The following is a 22,941-nucleotide window of genomic DNA, read 5'->3' on the forward strand; positions in this document are numbered from 1 at the left end:
AACATGAAAAATAGGTAAGCAGTGCAGCGGAGTGAGAGAAAACCAATGAAGGTGGTTAACACAGTCTGGTCACCACTATTGGTTGAATGACAAGAGAGAGAGGAGTCAACTCGGATATTGAAGTCTAGGTTTGTTGACGTTGGTCAGGAAAGTATTTGTTAACCCCTTAAGTGCTGCCTCGGTGCATTGGCCGACGGCAGCACTACCTCCCCAGTGCTGCGCACGACCATTGGACGTCCATTCAGCACTAGTTCCAATGGACAGCGCAGCACTGGGGAGGAATGTTTAATAGCATCTATGAGGTTAAGGAGATGGAGTTTCAGGACCCTTTTGAAATAGGAGAAGGAGGGGTTGCATCTGAGGACTCTAGGGAGAGCGTTCCACATCCTGGAAGCGTTGCCAGAAAACGATCGATATTGGGTGGTTTTCTTTTTCAGTTTTGGAGGAATAAGAAGGAGTGAGTTGGAACTTCTCAGCGTTCTAGATTTACCTGCTCTTACCAGTTTGTTGTTCAGATAGTTGGGAGCCGGAGAGTGAAGGGTTTTGTGTGTGATGCAGGCCAGCTTGTAAATACACCTCCCTTCCATGGGAAGCCAGTTGAGGGAGTTGAGAGCTGGAGTGATGTGTTCAAATATTTTCACTACAGATATGAGTCGAGCGGCCATGTTCAGCATTGCCCTTAGTGAGGCAGGTGAGCTTTTGGAGTTCCTGTTAGGATGGCGTTCCCGTAGTTGATTTTAGAGGGAACTAGGGATTGAACTACTGTCTTGAGGTCATCATGGGGAAAAAAAGGTTTCAATTTCTTGAGGTGTTTTAGTGAGAAACACTATGTGCTCCTGCCCTATAACCTTGTCACCCTGGCAGTGTGGCTTGGGCCACCTGTGGAAAGCAACGCTGGGTGGGGGGCTGCCTGAGTACCCTCATAAGTGGCAAAACGGTGTCAGAGAGAGACTGCTGTGAACAGCTGCGGAAACCTGAAGGGAGTAAGATGCCTGCCCTCAGCGGCGTAACAAGATTGCTATTAGCCCCAAAGCAAGGGAAATGGGCCCCTAATCCTAGTTCGGAAGCAAACTACAGCCATAACTGTGGTTCAGTTGGGCCATAACAAACCTGATTACCAGTGCCCACCTGTTGCACTATAGCTGCCTCTCCCTAGATACTTGTTTGTGTCCCCCCACCAATCATCTAAGTTTAAAAAGTTAAAAAATGCTCCTTCCTCCATCTGCTATGCCTTTTAGAGATTATATGTTTTGTCTTGTGTTTTATTTGCTATGTTTTCTTTTAGTGATGAACCTGTTGCAGATATTGAAGGTCACACAATGAGAGTGGCACGAGTGGCATGGCATCCTTCAGGAAGATTCCTTGGCACGACATGGTAGGAATATTAGATTTTTTCTATTCCCTTTGTTGATTCATTTTCAGCTTTGTGTTGTACATGGCAATTTGTATTTTGGTTCTTTTCACGTGTTTCTTTTTGGGACTTTTTAAACTTGGGACAAGGTACTGTTCCATTTCAGATATCTTAAGTCATGGACAAATTACTGCATGAACCTTGCAACTTCTTGCATAATTTTCATAGACCTTGCAGGCGGGTTAACTGCCACACTTCAAGGCCAGTTTGCAATCCATTGGTGGGTTTACTATCAGTCTGAGGCCAAGCTATTGTAGACTGTTTACAGAAGAAGGCAGTGAATAGCTGGACCAATCAGACCCCTATGTCGACCAACATACAAGGACATTTTTGTGAATCATGGAAAGGTTCTCTGTTTTTCACTCCATGCCCTGCTCATCTACAAAGAAAGGATTTTGTTATTGGATATGAATACCACCTGCAGCAATGAACGTTACAGGTTATATTTCTGGCAAGAACGAGTCGGCCTACTTATTTCTGTGAGACATCAAGTGAATACCATTGAATGGGGGTATTAGCAAGAACCTTTAGAGATTTTAAACCTCAACACTTTCGCACTAAATAACTGATTTTGTTTTTCTGTAATGGTTTTTTGAGCATTCATAGAATTCTTGTGACTTCAGTTTAATATACTGCTGACATTTTTTGGTTTATGTATCTTCTCACTGATTGGATTGCTTTTTCTTTCCACCTGATTTCTTGAGACAACCCCATTGAGAAGGCCTTGACATGGTGGATGGAGGAGACTGGACAATGGCATCACATGATTGAGCACTTGCAAGCATTTATATCTCACCAACTGCAGACAGAGCCATTTCTAAACGCTGTACAACTTTTATGGGGAGAAATATATGAGGGGGAAATGGGTATAGTTCTTCCTAGGTGAACAGATACCATCTTAAGTATTTTCTGAGGCTTGGCGACCAGTGTCTTCGTATACCCTCGTAGTTGCCTTCAAATTGTTGGAGTGTAAAGGAAGAAGCTTTCTTTTTCAAAACTGTCAGGTCTAAGCATAGACATTTTCAGGGTCTCAGACCTTTGCTGCGGTCTTCATATAAATGTAGCCTGAATGACATTTTTAGGTGTAAAGCACAAACCCATATGAGGTATTGTCTTTGAGGCAGGCAGCCTTTTAACAATCACATGCCCCAAAATACTACTGGAAACAGTGCAGTGCAAGTCTCTGGAACAAGGCCTGTTTTTCTAGCCTCCCAATAAGCTGAACTGTGTTTTAGATTTTCTTTGGTGGTAGTAGTAGTATCAAATCTTTATTCAGTTTTGAAACCATGAAAGCACAAAATGCAAACATTATATCTAGGGTAGTACAAATTAAATAATGTTGTTACAGAAAATCAAATTAGTGTTTAAAAAGACAATTTCACCAGTTCATTTGTGGGGTACCCTGCATAATAAAGTCATACAAGTGCAAAATATTTCGATACCAGGATAAGATGTTAACTGCAGAAATATTACAGACTGGCCACTCAATAGATAAAAATATACAGGATAAAATCACACATATGATGACATAGCTATGCCATAAATACAGGAAAAGGCAAAATACATCAAAGCTAATAAAAACAGGTGCCTACCGCAGTGCATATGTATAGGAAGTCCTCAGACCTAAGTACTGTAGGAAGGAACCTATCAGAGCAGTAGCCCTAGTAGAGAGCCGTCTGTCTCAAAAAGGGGCCACAAAATTCCACATGTAACACTTCAAAGTACATTAGACTAGGTGATTATGCAAAATCTCACATAACAGTGCAGTAAAACCAGTAGCCCTAATGGAACAAGGTGATGCGCTTTATATGCAAACGGCAATGGACAAGGTGTTCACAATAATTACTTCCAGGTAGTCCTGGGTTTACACATGATGGTTATTGTTTCCCCGCGATTTTACGCAGCCTGACCGAGGCTGAGCTAAATCTATAAACTGTGCGTGATACCAGTTCAGTTTGAAAGAGCTGGAGATGTCTTTGGTAATCCTGCATGAAGACTACTGCAGGTAGCTTACTGTAACATTTTAGTTTGTTGGCTGCTGTCCTCAGGTAATCCTAAATAAATACTGTTTCAATTACCCTTCTCTGGCATTGTTGGTACTTTTAATTTGCTGACCAGTATCCTGGGATCTCTTGATAAAGACTGTTGTACTAGTTCATCAAGAGTCTGGTGCGTGCAGTCTTGACATTAAATGCCCATCTTCAAATAGGTTCGATTGGAGGATTTTTGTCAGTTTAAAGATCTTATGGGAAATCATTTGCTATAGAATATTAGCTGTGATTTTAATGAGAGTTTAGTCAATCCTAGCTCAAAACTCGTACACTTGTTTCCCCAATTGTTCCTTTTCCAAAGCTATATGATACACCAGCTGGATTTGGGGGTTTTAACAGTTTGTCTTTGGGCCCAGCATGATGAACTCTGTTTTTGATTCATTTAGCTGCAGTTTGTTCTTGCATGTAGAACTGTATATGGTTAAGACAGTAACAACTTTAGCTATCCAACCATATCGGATGATAGTAAATAAACCATATCACCGGTGGCTCCTTACGAAATTTCGTTTTAATCAAGCTCACTTTCTGCTGAGTGAATACGATAAGTGGTGTAGGCCCCACGAGAATGCTCCCTGCAGTTGTGATGATTTCTCTGATCAGGATTTATTGCATTTTCTGTTTTTTTGTCCTTTTTTTAAAAGTGCCAGGGGGAAGTTTGTTAAGCCTATATTGAAGGACCAAGAGTTTATGCAAGTTAAACCGGCTTTATTGTTCCTGCAGCTTATGGAATTACCATTAGTAATGTACGGGGTAGCCAATTTCCTGACAATGTCTATTCGGTCCAGGCAAAAAAGACTTCGACCACCACTAGCCTGATAGTATGGGAATTGGCATTTTGACCGAAATTTCTCTAGGCTGTTATCATCTGACTTAGTTCTCTGAATTCCTCAAAGTCTGCATACCTCGCCAGGTTATGGTTGAAAATTGATTGTAAATTGATTGTAAATAGAACTGTAAATAGAATTGTAAATAGACTTGTAGTAAATTTAATGTACAAACTATGTAAATCCTTTCAAAGATCAGAACAATCTACAGTGGTTCTAAAAATTATGTAGTTGTATGTAATTTTTGTATAGTTACCTTGATCACCATTGAAGATTTGTACATAACGAATTCCTGTTTTTAAAGAATTTTATAATTTCTTTTTTTCGTTGTGATCAGAAATGAATGTATAGCATACTTTTATGATTTTAAAATAATCGAATAAAGTGAAGAAAAAAAAAAGACAGTAGAGCAGGATATAATTTGTCTCTTAGTCTACCGTTGTCTCTCATTTTCTTTAGTAACCTAATTTGTTGCCCATTTACAGCTATGATCACTCATGGCGTCTGTGGGACCTTGAAGCTCAAGAGGAGATCTTGCACCAGGAAGGACACAGCAAGGGAGTTTACGATATCTCCTTTCACCCGGATGGCTCACTGGTGGGAACAGGGTAAGACGTCGTATGTAGTTTGTAGGAAAAGGGAGGAATATGCATCCCTTGAGGGTAATCATGTGTGTTGCCAAATCCTTGTTCTGTTGGTAAAGAAAGAGTTGTGATTAATCATTGTCATGAGAGAAGACAGTTTATGGTGGAAATGATCCTTCAAGATACTGTATTTGCAGCTACCATCAACCTTTTGAAAGCTGTTGTCAGTATTAATTGTGGTGTGTGGAACTCATTGGCAGTGAAGGATTGTACAAATTTACTAAAGCTTTTGGCATGAGCTTATTCAAAGATTTTTAGAGTATTCTGTTAAGAACTACAATGTTTCCCATCCTTTTTCTGTCAAGAATGGTTGAGGTTTATTTACTTGTCCTTGCCCACGTCTTGGCTATAAATAGATAGTAATAGGAAGAAAAGTTTAACTTGTCCTGATCAGTGGAATGTATATTTCCATATTCAATTAGGAGACAATGGGGGTGGAGAGGATAGTTAAGCCATTTTGTGTGAAACCTTGCTGCTTTTCCCGACTTGTATAGGGGGCCTCATCTTTACTTCTTTCCTTGTGCAGAGGTCTGGATGCCTTCGGCAGACTCTGGGACCTCCGAACTGGCCGCTGCATCATGTTCTTAGAAGGCCACCTAAAGGAAATATATGCCACTGCATTCTCCCCCAATGGGTAGGTACTGCTTCCCACCTGGTCAGTGAATCATCTGCTTTGCTGCTTTAAATGGTGATTCATGTAAATAAGATGTTTTGAAATTATCATCACCCTTTCTTTTCTCAGATATCATGTGGCAACAGGCAGCGGCGACCACACATGTAAAGTCTGGGATCTGCGGCAGAGGAAGTGCATATACACCATCCCTGCCCACCATAATCTGATCACTGGTGTGAGGTTTGAACGTAAGGATCACTTCTGAATATATTTTGTTTTTTTTGCTAGTATAGTGCACGTGGCAATATATGAAGAGAACGTCTGTGTTGAGGCCTTGTCTTTGGACTCCTGGCAGTCACTGGTTCCTTGGTAGGGCCCATGGTGGGTGATCAGTGGGATCCCAATGCTTCAGGTCCTCTTATCGGCTAATAAAGTAGCTCTTCAACTGACTCTTGAAAGGTAGCCAGGTCAAGCAGTCTATGATTACTCTCTGATTTGAATCCAACATGACACAGTAATAGCACCTAGTGAACTTTAGTGTCTGAGTCTGCGCTATTTAATTAAAAAGGAAACAGTCTGTTCGAGGCATGTGGGCTGCTGAATTCATATCTGTGCATAGATCGCCGCCTAGTGTTGGGTCCGGATGATTGCACATTGTTGTCCTGGAAGAGTCTTCGAAGTATCACGAGATAGGTGGCTCCTCCCCTGGACTACAGTGCGCATGGGCATCCTCTGCCTCTTCAGATTGTTTTTTTCCGCCATTGGGTTTGGATGTACTTTCTCGACTCAAGTTCGGAATATCTATAGACAAGGCCAAAAGGCCTTCGGGGCGTCGGTATTGTCTCGTTCGGTGCCCAGTACTTGATCCAGTACTTCGAACAGGATGTCGAAGGCCGTTTTGCCTTTTCGACACCTAGGCCTTACGAACATCGACGATGGAACGGAGCCCGTTCAAGAGATGCCACGTCTGAAACTCCAAATACCCTCACATTGATGTGCACCCAGTGTGCAATAAATGTCTATCCCCGGACCACGACGAGGCCAGCTGTATGGCCTGTTCCAAGTTCCGGTCAAAGAAGACACTTCGGCTTCGACGCACCACACGGCAGTCGGCCCAGAAAACAGCGCCCGAACCAGAAAATATCTTCGAGGCTGATGACAACGAGGACGTCAATGAAGAGGATCCTGACCAGCAGTCGGACCCTGCGTCGGAGCACGACTCAACCTATAACGTGGACGAAGAAGAAGACTACGTCCATGAAGAAGACATCGTCGAGGTAGGAGACGACACAGAAGCCACCGGAGCCGTCGATGGCGACTCAAGCGATGAGCAAGGCCCACCCGCAATCGCGGGGCCCAAAACTGACACTATACTCTCTAAGGCTCAGGTTGAGGCATCGCCGGAAGGCCTTAGCCAAGATCTTAACCTGCATTCTATAGCCCCGCGTCCAGGCCCGGCTAAGAATACTATTACGGAGCCATCTATCAATCAGCCACTTTCAGCGGCGAAATCAAAACCGAAACCGACAGCAACTATATCGAAACGGAAACTGCTAAACAAAGTCCTCGGATCAACAGCCTCGGATTCATCGGCTCCGATCAAATCTAAAAGTGTCATCAACCCTTCGGGGTTACAAGGGGGCGTCGACCCGAAACACGGGACGTCAAATCCCGTCTCTGCCATCAAGCACGTCGCGCTGACGCTGTCGACGTCCACGCCGAAAGATGGCGACACTGGCAAAGGACTCAAGGCTAAGAAGATTATCGATCCGAAACTTCCAGCCTCGATGCCCATATCAAGCAAGGCCTTCGAGTCGAAAAATGCACTCGACCCCAAAAAGCATATCGCTTCGAAGCAAACAAGCGCACCTGTTGCGCATCAACAGCTCAAATCGACGCAGACCGGCAAGCAACCAAGTGATCCTACAAAGTTGGTCGGATCCAGGACTGTGACACCCTCACAAAAAGTCGGTTTGTCTCCAATGCTTGCGCCACTAATTAAATATGGACTGCCCCCAAGCGCTCTACCAAAAGCTTTCGAGCCACCAAAGGACGCCAACACACCCAAAAAAGTGTTGGTGGTTTCAAGGACTCAAACCGCTCAGGAGGATGTCATGTTCCAAGCACCCTCCTATGACAATCAGTCCAAAATGTTCATCGACTCCGATTCTGGTAGACTCACCATTTACAAACGGAAAATCGCTCCAGAACATCCTTTGGAGTCATACAAAATCCCTCTGAAAAGGAAAAAGGACTCGGCCACCTCACCTGTTCTTTTTGAACCTGTAGAGTCCTATGGACAAGACTATTCCTATTCTCCCACACACACACATGAGGATATGGGGGAAGGATATAATGAGGACGAGTTTAACTATCCTGCTGACACAGATCAGGATGAACAGCAAACTTGGACTGACCCTGCTGACCCTGGTGAGCCACAAACCACGCCTGACACTCAGTCCTATGCCGTCAAAACCTCGCCTACTGAAGATACTGCAGCGTTTAACGCTTTAATTGAAAGGGCAGCCACAAACCATGACGTGGATATGCATGCTGACCCGGTAGAGGAGGACTTTTTATTTGATACTTTCTCGACGTCAGAAAGATCTGTAAAAACATTACCTATGCTAAAGGGTGTCCTTAAACACGCTAATGACATTTTCAAGGAGACCACAAGTGCAAGGGTTTTAAACCCAAGGATTGAAAAGAAGTACCGGCCTGCACCTGTGGACCCTACGTACATCAAAGGCCAGCTCCCGTTGGACTCCCTCGTGGTTGCTAATGCTCGTAAAAGAGCAAACTCTCAAACGAGTGGTGATGCTCCACCTCCGGACAAAGAATCCAAAATCTTTGCAGCATCTGGCAAGCGAGTAGCGGCTCAAGCAGCAAATATTTGGAGGATCTCCAATACACAGTCCCTATTAGCCAGATATGATAGGGCACACTACGACACGTTAGAGCAGCTACTACAACACCTGCCTGAGGCTTATAAGGAGGGAGCAGAAATGCTGATACAGGAGGGAAAATTGATTTCCAATGCATCCAACAAGTGTGCGCCAGATGCAGCAGACACGGCAGCTAGGGCCATAAACACAAGTGTGATGCTTAGAAGGCATGCCTGGCTACGCATCTCTGGTTTTAAGCCGGAGATACAAACTACTTTACACAACCAGCCGGTTAACCCTGACTTTCTCTTTGGTCCTGATGTAGACACAACCCTTGAGAAAATCAAAAAAGACACTGAGACAGCAAAATCCATGTGGGCTCTGCAGTCACAACAGTTCAGGGGCGGTTCCTTTCGTCGCTCCGGTAACAGGGGAGCCTCTAGAGGTCAAGCATCACAGCAAGCCCAATACAACAAAGGGGGCACGGCACGCAAACCACCTATAACAAAAACAATAGGGGTGGATTTCGTGGGAACAGCACCAAAGGCAGAGGACGCGGAAATAATAATGCCAGATCCTCCGCCAACAATAAACAGTGACGTCTTGTCACTGCCCCCAGACCATATAACACCGGTCGGGGGAAGACTTCAGCAGTTCCTGCCAGTCTGGGAAGGCATAACCACAGACAGGTGGATGAGAGATCTTATCCAATACGGCTATTGTCTAGAACTAACCTCCACTCCACCCAACATACCCCCAAGACACCGTCCTATGTCCGCAGAGCACATGCACTTATTGCAGCAAGAAGTACTCTGCATGCTACAAAAGGAGCCATAGAACTCGTGCCTTTAGAACAGCAGGGTACAGGGGTGTACTCACTGTACTTCTTAATCCCAAAAAAGGACGGGTCTCTCTGGCCTATTCTAGACCTCAGACCCCTGAACCAGTACATCTTGTCAGAACATTTTCACATGCTCACTTTACAGCAAGTTCTACCATTGCTCAGTCAGGGGGACTTCTTAGCAACCCTAGACCTAAAGGAAGCATATTTCCACATTCCCATTCACCCAGGACACAGGAAACATCTCAGGTTCACCATAAACAGCTAGCATTACCAGTTCAAGGTCCTGCCTTTCGGGGTCACTACTGCCCCCAGGGTGTTCACCAAGTGCTTGGCGACAGTGGCTGCGCACCTTCGGAGACAACACATCCATGTCTATCCTTATCTGGACGACTGGCTTGTTCAGGCAAAGTCAGCCCAGCAATGTGCCAGCCACATGTCCCGCACAATTCACCTCCTACACAGTCTAGGATTTTCACTAAATTACCCAAAATCACACCTTCAACCCGCACATGTACAACAGTACCTAGGTGCGACAATCGACACTCTGACGGCAACAGCGCAACCAAACTCTGCCAGAGTCAACAGCATGCAATTGCTCATTCAGAAATTCAGGCCCCAAACCTCACTACCAGCGCAGGTATTCATGCAACTGATAGGTATGATGGCCTCCTGCATCTTTATAGTCCCTCACGCAAGGCTGCACATGCGTCCGATTCAGGAGTGCTTGGCACGACAATGGAAACAGGCTCAAGGACATCTGAAAGACCTAGTGTTGGTGACCGGTCGTGCACACAACTCTCTGCATTGGTGGAACACACAAAACCTTTGCAGGGGACGACAGTTCCAAGAGCCTGTACCACAAATAGTGCTAACAACGGACGCATCTCTCCAGTGTTGGGGAGCGCATGTCCTCCATTATACAGTGCAGGGACTATGGACAACGCAACAGCAAAAGATGCATATCAACCTGTTGGTGCTGATGGTGATCTTCATGGCGATGAAGGCCTTCAGACTGCATTTGTGCAACAAAGTCGTGCTGATCCGAACGGACAACATGACTGCAATGTATTACATCCAGAAGCAGGGAAGCACACACTCTCCACAATTGTCTCATCTAGCCTAAAGCATGTGGAAGTGGGCCATTGAAAGAAACATGTTCCTCATGGCGGAACATCTCCCAGGCAAGGACAACCAGATGGCGGACCTGCTCAGCAGGCACAGCCACCAGAGGCACGAGTGGGAGTTACACCCCTCGGTGCTCCAACCTTATTTCCAGCAGTGGGGTCATCCGGAGATAGACCTATTCGCCACAAAGGAAAACGCAAAATGCCAAACCTTCGCCGCCAGGTTCCCACACCCGCAGTCTCAGGGCAATGCGATATGGATGAACTGGTCAGGCAGATTTGCGTACGCTTTTCCTCCAGCACCGGTCATACCGCTAGTGGCACGCAAACTGCGGCAGCACTCCATGACGCTCATCCTGGTTGCTCCAACGTGGGCAAGGCAAGCGTGGTACACCATGTTCCTAGAACTTTCAGTGGTGCCTCACCAACGGCTGCGCCTCAAGCCCAATCTCCTCACTCAGAACCGTGGAGACATTCAGCACCCAGATCCGCAACAGTTGAGCCTTGCAATATGCCTCCTGAGGTCATAGTTTGGCTACCTCAACCTGCCCCCTGACTGTATGAACATCATCAAGGAGGCAAAAAGACCTACAACCAGGGCATGCTATGCGGCCAAATGGAAGCAATTTGTCATTTACTGTTCCAATCATGACATAAATCCGCAAGATGCATCCACGCAAAACATTATATGTTATTTGTTGCACCTATACAGATGCAATCTGGCATATAGTTCCATTAGGATACATTTGGCCGCAATGGCAGCTTATCTTCAAAACAGGCAGCATCTTTCTCTTTTCAGGGTGCCAGCCATTAAAGCTTTTCTAGAAGGACTCAAAGAGGTGATTCCTCCCAGACACCCTCCTTCACCTGTCTGGAATCTAAACATAGTTCTCACCAGACTAATGGGACCACCCTTTGAACCTCTTCACTCTTGTGAGATACAGTTTCTAACATGGAAAGTGGCTTTTCTAGTGGCAATCACATCGCTAAGAAGAGTTAGTGAGCTTCAAGCCCTAACTATTCAAGAGCCTTTCATACAGATTCATGCTAATCGGGTAGTGCTGCGTACCAACCCTAAATTCATGCATAAGGTGGTGTTGCAGTTCCACATTAACCAAGCCATTGAACTGCCCGTTTTCTTCCCAAATCCAGACTCAGTGGCAGACCGAGCACTGCACACGTTAGATTTTAAAAGAGCTCTCCTGTATTACATAGACAGGACAAAGGATTTCAGAAAAACTAATCAACTGTTTGTTGCCTTCTCTCCACAACACAAAGGCAACCCCATTTCCAAATCAGGTATAGCCAGATGGATTGTTAAGTGCATACAGATATGTTATCAAAAGGCTAAACGCATGTTAACAGTTCCCCCAAGAGCGCATTCCACACGCAAGTTAGGGGCATCCATGGCTTTCCTAAGTAACATTCCTCTAGAGGATATATGTAGAGCAGCCACATGGACCACCATACATACATTTACCAAACACTACTGTGTAGATGTACACTCCAAACAGCAAGCTGCTGTAGGACAGGCTGTTCTCAGAACTCTTTTTCAGACTGCTGCAGCTGGCACGGGCAATCACCGCTAAGGAGGTAACTGCTATTTATTCTATGCACAGATATGAATTCAGTAGCCCACATGCCTCGAACGGAATATGCTACTTACCAGTATGCATCTGTTCTTGGTATGTAGGGCTGCTGACATTCATATCGCCCGCCCTCCTCCCCGGTGCCTGTCGCAGCTCTAGCACTCAGAATCATTCTCAGGCATGGTCATCACTTACTGTATTACACTCCATCTCTGCCACAATAGCGAAAAACAATCTGAAGATGGAGAGGATTCCCATGTGCACTGTAGTCCAGGGGAGGAGCCACCTATCTTGTGATACTTCGAAGACTCTTCCAGGACAACAATGTGCAATCATCCGGACCCAACGCTAGGCGGCGATCTATGCACAGATATGAATGTCAGCAGCCCTACATGCCAAGAACAGATGCATACTGGTAAGTAGCATATTCCTTATTTACACAAACGTGAAACACATCGGAAGGTTCAACCACCTACTGTGATCAAGAGATAACCTCAAAAAGTTTTCTAGTGTTTATGTGCGAAGGGGCAGTACCTTAATACTTAAAATAGTTTATTTTAAATAGCATCAGTGTTTTTTTAACACTTCTAAGTGCATCACTTAGAAACTGAAGTGTGTTTCTTTGGAATTAATCAAGTCCAGTGATACTGTGAAACGTAACTTATGTTGAGCCTTAAGGGTGGGCTATAAACTTTGACACTTACATTAAACACATTTCTGTGGCACTAAAGAAGTCATCAGTTAACTCTGTACCCTCACCCTAACCTCTTAACCCTCATAACATTAACCCTACGTCCCACACCATTAACCCCCTGTACCATAAGCCCTTAACTTTATTCCCTTAACCCTATACCCGTAACCCCTTTAATCTAATCCTATACCCCTAACTCTTTACATTTAACTCCATCCTTAACTTTTAACCCATACTATTAACTTGTATAGCTCAAATCATATACTCTTACCACAATCTGTAGCCCCATTCCTGTATTTAATTTACCCTATATCCTTAACCGTAAACCTTAACCCTGCATCACAAACCTGTCATGTTTTTTCCCGAACCCTTAATCCTATACCCCAAACCCTTAATTCTGTATCCTTATCCCAACCTCTAAATCTAGACCCTTTACTCTTTAGCCCTGGGCCCATACTGTAAACAGTTAACCCACTCCTATACTCCAAATCCTTACTCTTACACACCAGAACCTCAAATCTATACCTTTAACTATATACCCATAATCCTAAACTCATAACCTTTGACATCTGAATGCCAAACCATAACCCTATATCCTTAACCTATACCTTGAGCCCCGTACTCTTAAATCCTTATCCATATACCCATACTTTTAATCATTTTACCAATAAACCTTAACCACTGTCATACTGTCCTTACTTTAATATATTTTGGCAACTAAATTTTCAGGAAGTGGTTCTTTTTTTAAGATTTTTTTTTGGGGAAATAATAATTGAAAACTGTTATTTATAGAGACATCGTTCTCAAAGTTTTGAGTCAATACCATACTGAGGTACTACAGTTCAAATAGCATGGTGTCCATGAACAATATTTTTTCTTAAGGACAGGTTCGTGATTGCTGAGTCATAGAATAGATTAATGCCAACAATACAATAGTAAGATGATCAGGATCCTGGTGTACAGTTTCATAGGTAACTTTTTCAGAAAACATAGTTGCAGGATATAATTTATTTTATTCAAGTAAAAGTTGAAACTTTTTTTGACCCTTAAATATACAAACCTGGAAATGGTGGGCAGATTTGTACTCCTCTACTTAAGGAATCCAAATGTTAACCGTATCAGAATATATAGCTGTATCCAGACATTTATGTTTGAGGCAGTCATTTTCTTCAAAGACTTATTCTGTTCTAGAAGTATATTTTTATGTTAAAATGTCACCGCTTACCTGCTTTCCTTTCTCTCTCCTGTGGTGAGTTAGAAATCTTATAAGAATAAGAACACAGTTTATCAGGAGATGCCATCTAGTAAATTGGAGTCTAGAGAGGGAACTTGCCTGAAGGATAGGCTGGGCCTGGAGGAAAGTGTGGGGCTCGAAAATAAAGGACAGAATACTTTGGGATTTTTAAAGGAGCAAAATGGCCACTGTACTTGATGACACTAACTTGCGGTGTCCTTAAAAGAAATTGACTACGCCAGAAACCTGTTCAAAATAGTGGCACTGTTTCCCCACAGGACTGACTCAGACTTCACAGTTCCTGGCCTCAACGTTGGGGTTCTATGATGTTGAGCTATTGCTCAGTTACACAGTGCCTTGACTAATGACGACCAAGAGCTTAAAAGAGGAGGAAAGACGAGGCCTACCACCCTTCATCAGAGGTTTGGGAATAGTCTGCAATTGCTCAGATGCTGAAACTCTCTCAGCCAAGGTGATCACCCTGTGTCAGGCTATCATTCATTGCAGCAACAGCCAATAGTGACATATCCACCAGTAAGCTAATGACTGTAAATGAGTTTAACAACAGAAACCACTCAGACCATAAAGAATGCAGTGTTGGGGCCGGTCTCATACTGGAGAGAAATCTCTACACCGTAGTAGGCATCGTTTCTGGTTGACATGATGATGTCCCACACCATTCTCCAGATACAGAAAGCACTTTATTGGTCTGAGGAGTATATTTGTCTGAGTTTCCAGCATCCACCTGATTGAGAATCATGGTGTCTTACTTTGTGTGAGGGTAGGAATAGAGCAGCAAGGAAGTGGACCTTTGACACTTTGGTTATGGAGATTCAAATGTCAGTTATTTTCGAGATCATACAACATTTCAAGAACTCTCGTGTTCTGGCTCCTGTGGTTATGGAAACAATCATGCAGCTGTTCCTGTCACCATATTCCAAAGAAGCTGCAAAACGGAGACAAATTCATGAATATGAATTCCCCAGTCAGACCCATTTGTGAGGGAGAACTCACCTGCAGTTTGCAAGAGCTTCCATTATTCTCCTGCCAAGGTGTTCCATGCTACAGGGACAACAGTTCATCTCACCCATCGCGATTAATGCAGTGTTATGTATCTATCTCTCCCAAAGTCCATATTATATAGGCTGCAGTTACTACAGACCTCGTCAGCTGGAATTCTATGGGAAACTAACAGCTGTGACCATATTTCATCAGCAATAAACTCCCTACGCTGGCTTCGAGTATTGGATCATACAAACGTCAATGCACTTTGTTTTCTGTATTAAAATCTTTTTAAACAGAGGACTTTTCTTTCAATCAGTGGTCGGAACCTGAGATCCACAGACCAACTACAGTAAACAATTCCTAAGTTCAGGCGCCTCTGCTGTGGTGGACGAGCTTTCTCGGTATAGCTACACAGCTGTGAATTTGAATTCTGCTGTTACGTTGAGAACAGAACCTAATTAACATTTAGAAAAGCTACAAAGACTAGGCTTTACTCACATTAACGGCATTCTGGTCCTAAATTGTATTATTAGAACCATACCAAATTAAAAATAATAAAAGATTTTACAGGTGCTCGAAATTGGAAGCTCCCAACATTAGGTTTCTATTGGGTGGCTTCAATTTATTGGGCGCATATTTTGGATTGCTGATGCTCATCACAATTGTGTAACTAGCGAGGGCACTCTTAGGACCTGGGTCATTTAGTCGAGCTACTAGTTCCAACTAGCAACTATAAAACTGGGATTTAGGATAAGGGCACAGTTGCACCTTTGAACCACTTTTTCTTTAAAACTGTAATAGGCATATCGGTGCTTTAAATAGTCCCAGAACCAGCGTGCCCAGTCCCTGCTAACAGCATTGAACTCTTCGGTTGAAGGGGGGAAAGCCATTCTGTCCTCAGTCTGGTAAAGGAGTATTATAGGCTCTGAAAGAGTCCAAAAGCGGTAACGGGTGACTCAGTGATATAGACTCACTACAGTTGCATACAAGCATTGTCTCCTGCAGATTCTTGACCCTATTATAAATAAGATGCCTTCAGATCAGGTCTGATTAGGTGGCCTGCAGGAGCCACATTGCATTGTGTGGTTTGCTTCCTCAAGTTGACCTCCATTCAGGCTGCCTCTCCTCCTGGTTAGAGGTCGCTCCTTCGACCCTTCCCCAAGCACCAGTGTAGCTTCCTTAGAGGTCACAGCAAGAGGCCTTTTTCCTCAGTACTAAGGTTGTACCCAACCTTTGGGGGACAGGAAGGACACCACGTTTGAGTTGGACACTCCTCAGTGCTAGTGCAGGAAAGCTTCTCCAGAAGTCCAGATTGATTAAACCTAATAGCTCAAGCAGCCCTGTGTCTGCCTAACACTTTGTGCAGTGGTGGGAAGTCAGGGCCTCTCTAGCTGGAGTGCTAGGGTAATAAAAATCAAGACCCCTGCCAACCATGATGCTTTCCGAAATGAGGGGAACGGCAATTTGTTCGTATTTTCCAGTTCCATGCATGGGTTGATTTACTCTAGCATGTTATTCTTTTTATTAAATTGCAAAGGGTACTGCAATTAGGCTTTGTAATTATCTGTATATATCTATGAACACCACTCCATAATTACAAACCGCTCTTTGCGAACTTAATAGTATAAACGCCACTTGTGTTTTCTTTAACTGTCTCTTTTTTTATCGCCTTCAGTACACCACCATTTTCACAGCTATAAGTATAGCAGAATGTAAAGGTAGGGGGTAGCGGCAGAAAGGTGTGAATCTAGCTCTCCATCTGTAAAGATCACCTAATTGATCTAATATCTCTACTCACCCTTGCCTAAACCTGGCCAAGCCTCCCTTTATAGAAATCTACAAACAGTAAATTTGACTGAGATTGCACAGCCACCCAGCTCACCACCCCCCTTCCTCTATCTCTGTTTCTTCAGGCTCCAAAATCATGTACTGTGTCAAACATAGCTGTCACCATGTTTAGTCTATCTCTTTTCATCCACAGTGGCATCCATTGGTTTATATATGTCACCCTCGAAGTTGGGGGAAGTTGAAAATAAGTTGAACTTTGGCACAAATGCCCAATCTTCCTCTCCTCCATGCTGTTGGTACCACATTCTGTTTAGTTTGCTCACCCCCTTCTTCTTGTCCTTCCATTTCACAAAACGTCACTAGTTTTCCATGTTGTGGGCTATTGATTGGTTCATATATCACCCCAATTAGGAAGAACCTGGCTCGTTTACACACGTTTAACTTCCCACCCGCCTCATGGGGCTGTTTTGGCACACTTTTTTGAGCCGTCCACATGTAGTGTGTTTGATGCGTTTCTTTAGGTTTAGAGCTCACATGAGTAGTTTGCTACTGCTCTACATTCGCCAGATAACCACAAGTCGTGTCCCCTAAGATTCTAGTCATAGGGAAGAGGCCTACATTTTAGAAAAAAATGTATTACTTTTTTTACAGTTTTATATAGCGCGAACTTGACCCGAATCGGGTATCGGAACGCTTTACATAGCAACAGGTGCATACCGAAGGAGACAATACGCTCTGTGACCAAACTTACGATTGATGGTCACAATCGTATGGGCCAATGATAACATTTTAAGAAAAACTCACTGCAGGAGTACTACGTCCTGGCCCATGTTTCCTCGACAGCTGGTATGACTGAAGAAAGCTGTTAGAGGTCAACACAGAAAGAAGTGTCCAACAGTGGTGCCGTGACAAGGTGTGTTGCCCTGACGAATTTGCCAAAACTTTGGAGGTAGAGAAACATGTTGGCAATAGGTAATGGTATGCGATGCTAGCTACCAGCCTTTTTAATTCAACAGACTATGCCTGATAATCAGGAATAAAAGTTTGTGAATAGGTGTACCTGTTGATTTTAATCACACTATATTGTCACTAGCAGTTCTATAGGCACTGCTTCTGTGCACTTTCACGTTTTTTGTTTGAACACTTTCTTTGAATTGAATGACGACCAGTGATGAGAAAGGGGGCTCAGTCTGGTGATTCTTTGCCAGGTACCCCGAGGGTGGTGTTCCCGTGAGGTGTCATTCCTTTTGCCACACATTTTTTTGGCCTAAACCTCTTTTGCATAATTCCAATGTTATTTGGTGGATGCAGTGTGTAGATTGTGTTTTCAGACATCCTGTGGTGTTCTACGTGACTGTCAAGAGTTGTTGGCCAATACACCATACTTCCCCTGTGTGTGTTTCTTTTGAATAAATATTGGACGTAGTGCAGTAAGATACCCCTAAAAAACGATAGTACATAGGGTATTGCAACAGTGATCACTGATATGAGACGGTTCTGTTGCAAGGTATTCTGACAGTATTTACGCCCATAAGACAGGGTTTTGTTGTTTTTGATGTTCTTTGAGTGGAGGGCAACCCTGGTCTTTCTTTTCCCTCTGAGCTCCTTTGTGTGAAAGGCATTACATGAGGACACATTCATTTGTTATGCATAGGTAGATTAAGTGATTTGCCCAGAATCACAGGATGTTCAGCGTCCTTGCCGAGACTCAAACCCAGTTCCCCAGATTCTAGGTCGACTGTCCTAGCCGTTAGGCCAACACATGCTGCCAGTACTTTAAATTCATCATCTGACAATGTTTAGATCTGAGGCTCTTCTCCCTCTTTTGTCTGGTTACTCGATGCCAAAGCAGCAGAGATACCTTTTACCTTCACTGGACTCATTGACTATTGACCCGCTTCAGACCTCTGCATCTCCAGGATGCGATTTCAGCCCCTTGGAACACCAAGTATCATTATTCAAGATCATCTCTCACATTTGTTAAGGTGGAAGGCCATCCCTTTCCTCTTTCCCAGTAACCAAAGATCTTCACTGGTGTTACTGGGAAGCATGTCCTGCATATGGTCTGACTGGCTCTACCTCCTCTTTTTTCACACAGATTTATCAGATTGTAGCATCATTTTTCCTCCAAAATACAGGAATTAACCTTATTAGCAAAAGATTCAAGGACAAGTGTTTCCCTTTTTTTGAAATACATACATATGGAAGACATTATATACCTGGTTTTGAGGAATGGATTCAAAACTAACATTTATTATAGTTTAGCTCAGACTCTACACTGCCTGCACTTTAGCCAACATGTTTAGGAAATACATAACCTACTTGTAACTTTTAAAAAAGCAATCTTTCAGTGCTCCGTCCCTTCGATTGCCTGCAGATTTTGCAAATGACTAATAGAAATGTTGCGAGAATACTATGTTAGCTAAATGCAGAGTGTTATCTTCAAGTTACAATGCAGTAATGGATCCTGTAAGAAGGGTCATTTTATCAAACAAACACAATGTTTTAGTTTGACGCTATTAAGGACACGTCAGGGTATTTCCAAGACTGTCATTATTTCTGTTTGTGAAAGTAGTTTTACTCAGTAGAAAAAACAAGGGTGAATAACTTCTCTTTATGTTTATATCCCTACCATATAGCTACCAGTGGCAACTATCTGGTAACAGCAGCCTATGATAATACTGCAAAGATCTGGTGCCACCCGAGCTGGTCCCCGATGAAAACACTGGCCGGACACGTGGGCAAAGTAATGGGACTAGACATCTCTGCAGATGGGCAGTTGATCGCTACATGCTCATACGACAGGACCTTCAAGCTCTGGTTGTCGGAATAGTCGGCCACTGAGTCTGCCGGTGACAGGTGTATGGACAGTGAACTGAAGAGTGGCGAGGACGCTATGGTTTTGGAGATGGTATTAACAACTGCTCCCTTTCCTGCTTTGGAAGCCAGGAACATCTGCTAGTGCAGCATTTACTGTCGGTGGACCGTAGCTGCCATGCCTTGAACTAAGTCCTAAAAGTTCGTTTATTTTGTAATATGTATTGAGCTTCAGTGTTAAGAACACATTTTTAATAAAATTATTATTTCTCTATTTTAATTTAAAAACTTTCATCATTAGGAAATTTGTCAGCTATGCTACCAAAATAAATGTTGTCTGTTATGGGATTCTCTCTGACCTCTGCGCACGAGTGACAACCGGATCATGAATTCAGAGAGAATACCTGTAATCGAGAATACCAGTAATAAAAGTAAATCACTTTTACTTACCATCAGTGTTGAACACAGAAAATCTAAATTACTTATATGCCTATGAGAAAGGTACTTTTATGTTTCTAAAGACTCCGGCTGTCTCATTTATTTCCAGCCTAGATCATACACAATTTGTGAAGGTCCTAGTTTGTTTCATTTGGCAAAAGTGGCTTTTCAGGAGCTTTACTCATGTCGAGCTTTACTCATGTCAAGCGCTTTTTCTCCCAAAATAGTTGATTTTACTCGCATTTCTTTCTTTGCTCTGCCCTCAGCTCCCTTCTCCTCACATTGCCTCCACCTCACCTTTTCAAACCTTATTCACTTTCCCATATTGCCCCACTCATCTTACCTCCCACTGGTCCCGCCCTCTTTCACCTGCCAATTGTTTTGTCTTCCCCAAACCCCATTTCTGTTTTTTTGGCAACCAGTCCTTTTGTACTATCAATTTATTAGCTACCGGAATTGAGGGTCTACACCTGATCTAGTAAAAAAAAAAAAAAAAGACTTGGTGGAAATACTGTACCCCTTTAAGATGGGTCTGAAGTTGTCAAGTATCTAAAAGATGCCAAGTATCTAAAAGATGCCCGTGTACAGTATATATTTGCCGATGTTTCCCTCAGTTAAAACTTTCATGTGTAGTCGGCATTTAAGGGCTGAATTACTCCCAAGGATTGGCATCCCTCAGATACAATCATGCAATCTATTTTCTTCATTGTATTGTATTGTATGGCATATTTGTATAGCGCAAAATATCACCCAAAGGGTATCCTGGCGCTTGACTTGATCAGCCATACTCAAATTTTTGCTGCCTCAATGTTTACGCAATCCTGGGGAAGAGGTGTGTTTTTAAATCTTTTTTAAAGGAGGAAAGATCCTCCTTACTTCTCAAGGGCAAGGGTAGAGCATTCCACAGCTTAGCTGCAGCGAACCTAAAAGAAAGTCCGCCCATCCGAATCCTCATAATTTTAGGGATTACCACCAGGCTGGCTGATGAGGAGCGAAGGGATCTAGTGGGAGTATACCAGGAAAACATTGTCTGCAACGAGGACGGTCCCTGGCCCTGGAGGGCCCTAAAAACAAGACAAAGCGCCTTAAAATCAATGCGCTGGGCGATTGGCAGCCAGTGGAGATCCATAAGCGCCAAGGAGGCAGAGTCAAGACGCCGTCTGGAAAGTGCCAACTTAGCAGCCATATTCTGCACTCGCTGCAGTGTACCCACTTGGTTGGCTGGCACACCCAGAAGTAGCGCGTTGCAGTAGTCAAGCCTGCTTAAGATGATACTACGCACTACCTCTGGGCGGGCATGGGCCGGGAGGAGGGAGAGAATCTTCCGCAATGTTCGGAGCAGCAACATACACGTTGCCACGGTTTTATTGACAAACGCATCTAGCTGTAGATTAGATTCGAACAACACCACCAGATTCCGAGTTGAGACTGCTGCTGCCCCCGTGCCCTGGAAAAGGCCGGGGAATGCGATCCATCGAGCAGTGCAGTATCTCGGTTTTTGAACTGTTGAATTGCAGAGAAATCAGGCTCAGCCATTCTGCAGTAGCTGTCATGCAGCGGTGGTAAGTCTCCTGCAACACGGCATCCCTGCCCTCAAACGAAAAGGTAAGTTGCGTGTCGTCAGCATAATTGATGGCCGCAATGCCAAAGGACTTGATCAAGCTGATCATTATGGGGCCATAGGAGATGCCATTACCACCTTCACTATCTTTCCTAATAGCAGATTAGCAGCTAACATATAATGCAGTCCCTCGTGCCAAATGGATCTCACTTGATGAAATTTATATCTGATAGAAACAGGTTAGTATTAGATTCCTTACCCTAGAATATCCCCAGGCGTCAGACTGGATCCGGACATTTTTGCGTAGCAGTACCCTTGCGCGTCGGTAGGCGTCGTCTGCGGCTCCACGTCCGTCGTCGGTGTCGTGGGCGCTGTGATGACGTCGGAGTACTTAGACGCCGCCTCCGCGTGCTGACGTCCGTTCTTCTGCACCAGCAGCGCAGATCCGGAAAAAGTGATACCTTAGTCAATTTTTGATTAAACTTTTTTGATCCCTTTTGATCATTTTTCTTGAGTCTTGCGAATCCGGACAGTGCCGATAGGGATGCCTGGTTTCAAGCTTTGTGAGGATTGCGACCGGTGTCTCCACTGTCTCGGCGTCGACCATGACGACAAGACCTGCTCCGAGCGGTCCCGCAAGCGACTCGAACTCCGGCAGTCGGCCCGCACCACGAGAGAGCCTGGTCCCAACGGAGGTCGAGGGACAGGTCGCGGGGTCGGAGCCATCACAGCTCCGGGAGTCGACATCACTCCTCCGGGTCGAAGTCGTCAGGTAAGCACAAGAAGTCGAAGAGACGTCATCGCTCTTCCGACTCCCCCCAACGCGGCCGGGGGTTCGGGTGACACCGCCCACGAGGCTCCGTCGGAGTCGGAGTCGCGGGCGTCCTGGCCTGCCCCACACCCTCCGGTCCCTGGGCAGAACACGACGCCGGAGGAGGTCGAGCGCTTCCTCATGGCCATGAGGTCTCTCGCTTCTCCGACGGGCTCCGCGGCGCCTTCGGGCCCAGCGGACCCGTCTGGGGGCCTTAGCGGGTCAGGTGCTTCGTTGCGATGCCGTTGGGTGCTTCGGCCCCGATGCCGCCGGCGCCTTCGGGCTCGGTGCCGCAGGGCCCCACTGGATCCGCTTCGGGATCTGGGTCGTCGCCGGTTGACCTGACGACCTCACCGACGTCGGCCCCTCAGGTGTCACCCCCGGCGCCGTCCTCGGGCGGCGCAGTCCCCGATGCCTCCCTCGATCTGGCTCCGGCGTCGGAACGGCGCCGCTGGGCGCCGCTTTCGACGCCTCTTGTGGAGTTTACCTTCTACGAGCCGGCCCCATCCTTTGACAACCCTGATTATCAGGAGATGGGTGATGAGGAGTATTGGGAGGGGTCTGAGGACCCTCTGACACGGGAGTGTCATTCCCAGGAGGACTGGACAGGT

General features: G+C 44.7%; 1 protein-coding gene across 1 annotated transcript in view; it reads left to right on the top strand.

Moving 5' to 3' along the window:
- Window positions 1–19,794, top strand: part of PRPF4 (pre-mRNA splicing tri-snRNP complex factor PRPF4) — a 206,047-nt gene extending 186,253 nt beyond the window's left edge. Inside the window, exons 10-14 of the mRNA XM_086921206.1 lie at window positions 1,286–1,375; window positions 4,772–4,894; window positions 5,457–5,564; window positions 5,673–5,791; window positions 19,343–19,794. Of these exons, the coding sequence (XP_086777332.1) occupies window positions 1,286–1,375; window positions 4,772–4,894; window positions 5,457–5,564; window positions 5,673–5,791; window positions 19,343–19,536 (634 nt within the window). The 3' untranslated portion in view covers window positions 19,537–19,794. The remainder of the gene's footprint in view (window positions 1–1,285; window positions 1,376–4,771; window positions 4,895–5,456; window positions 5,565–5,672; window positions 5,792–19,342) is intronic.
- The last annotated feature ends 3,147 nt before the right edge of the window (window positions 19,795–22,941 follow it).

The sequence above is a fragment of the Lissotriton vulgaris genome, chromosome 5, assembly GCF_964263255.1.
Source record: "Lissotriton vulgaris chromosome 5, aLisVul1.2, whole genome shotgun sequence".
NCBI classification, from domain to species: domain Eukaryota; kingdom Metazoa; phylum Chordata; class Amphibia; order Caudata; family Salamandridae; genus Lissotriton; species Lissotriton vulgaris.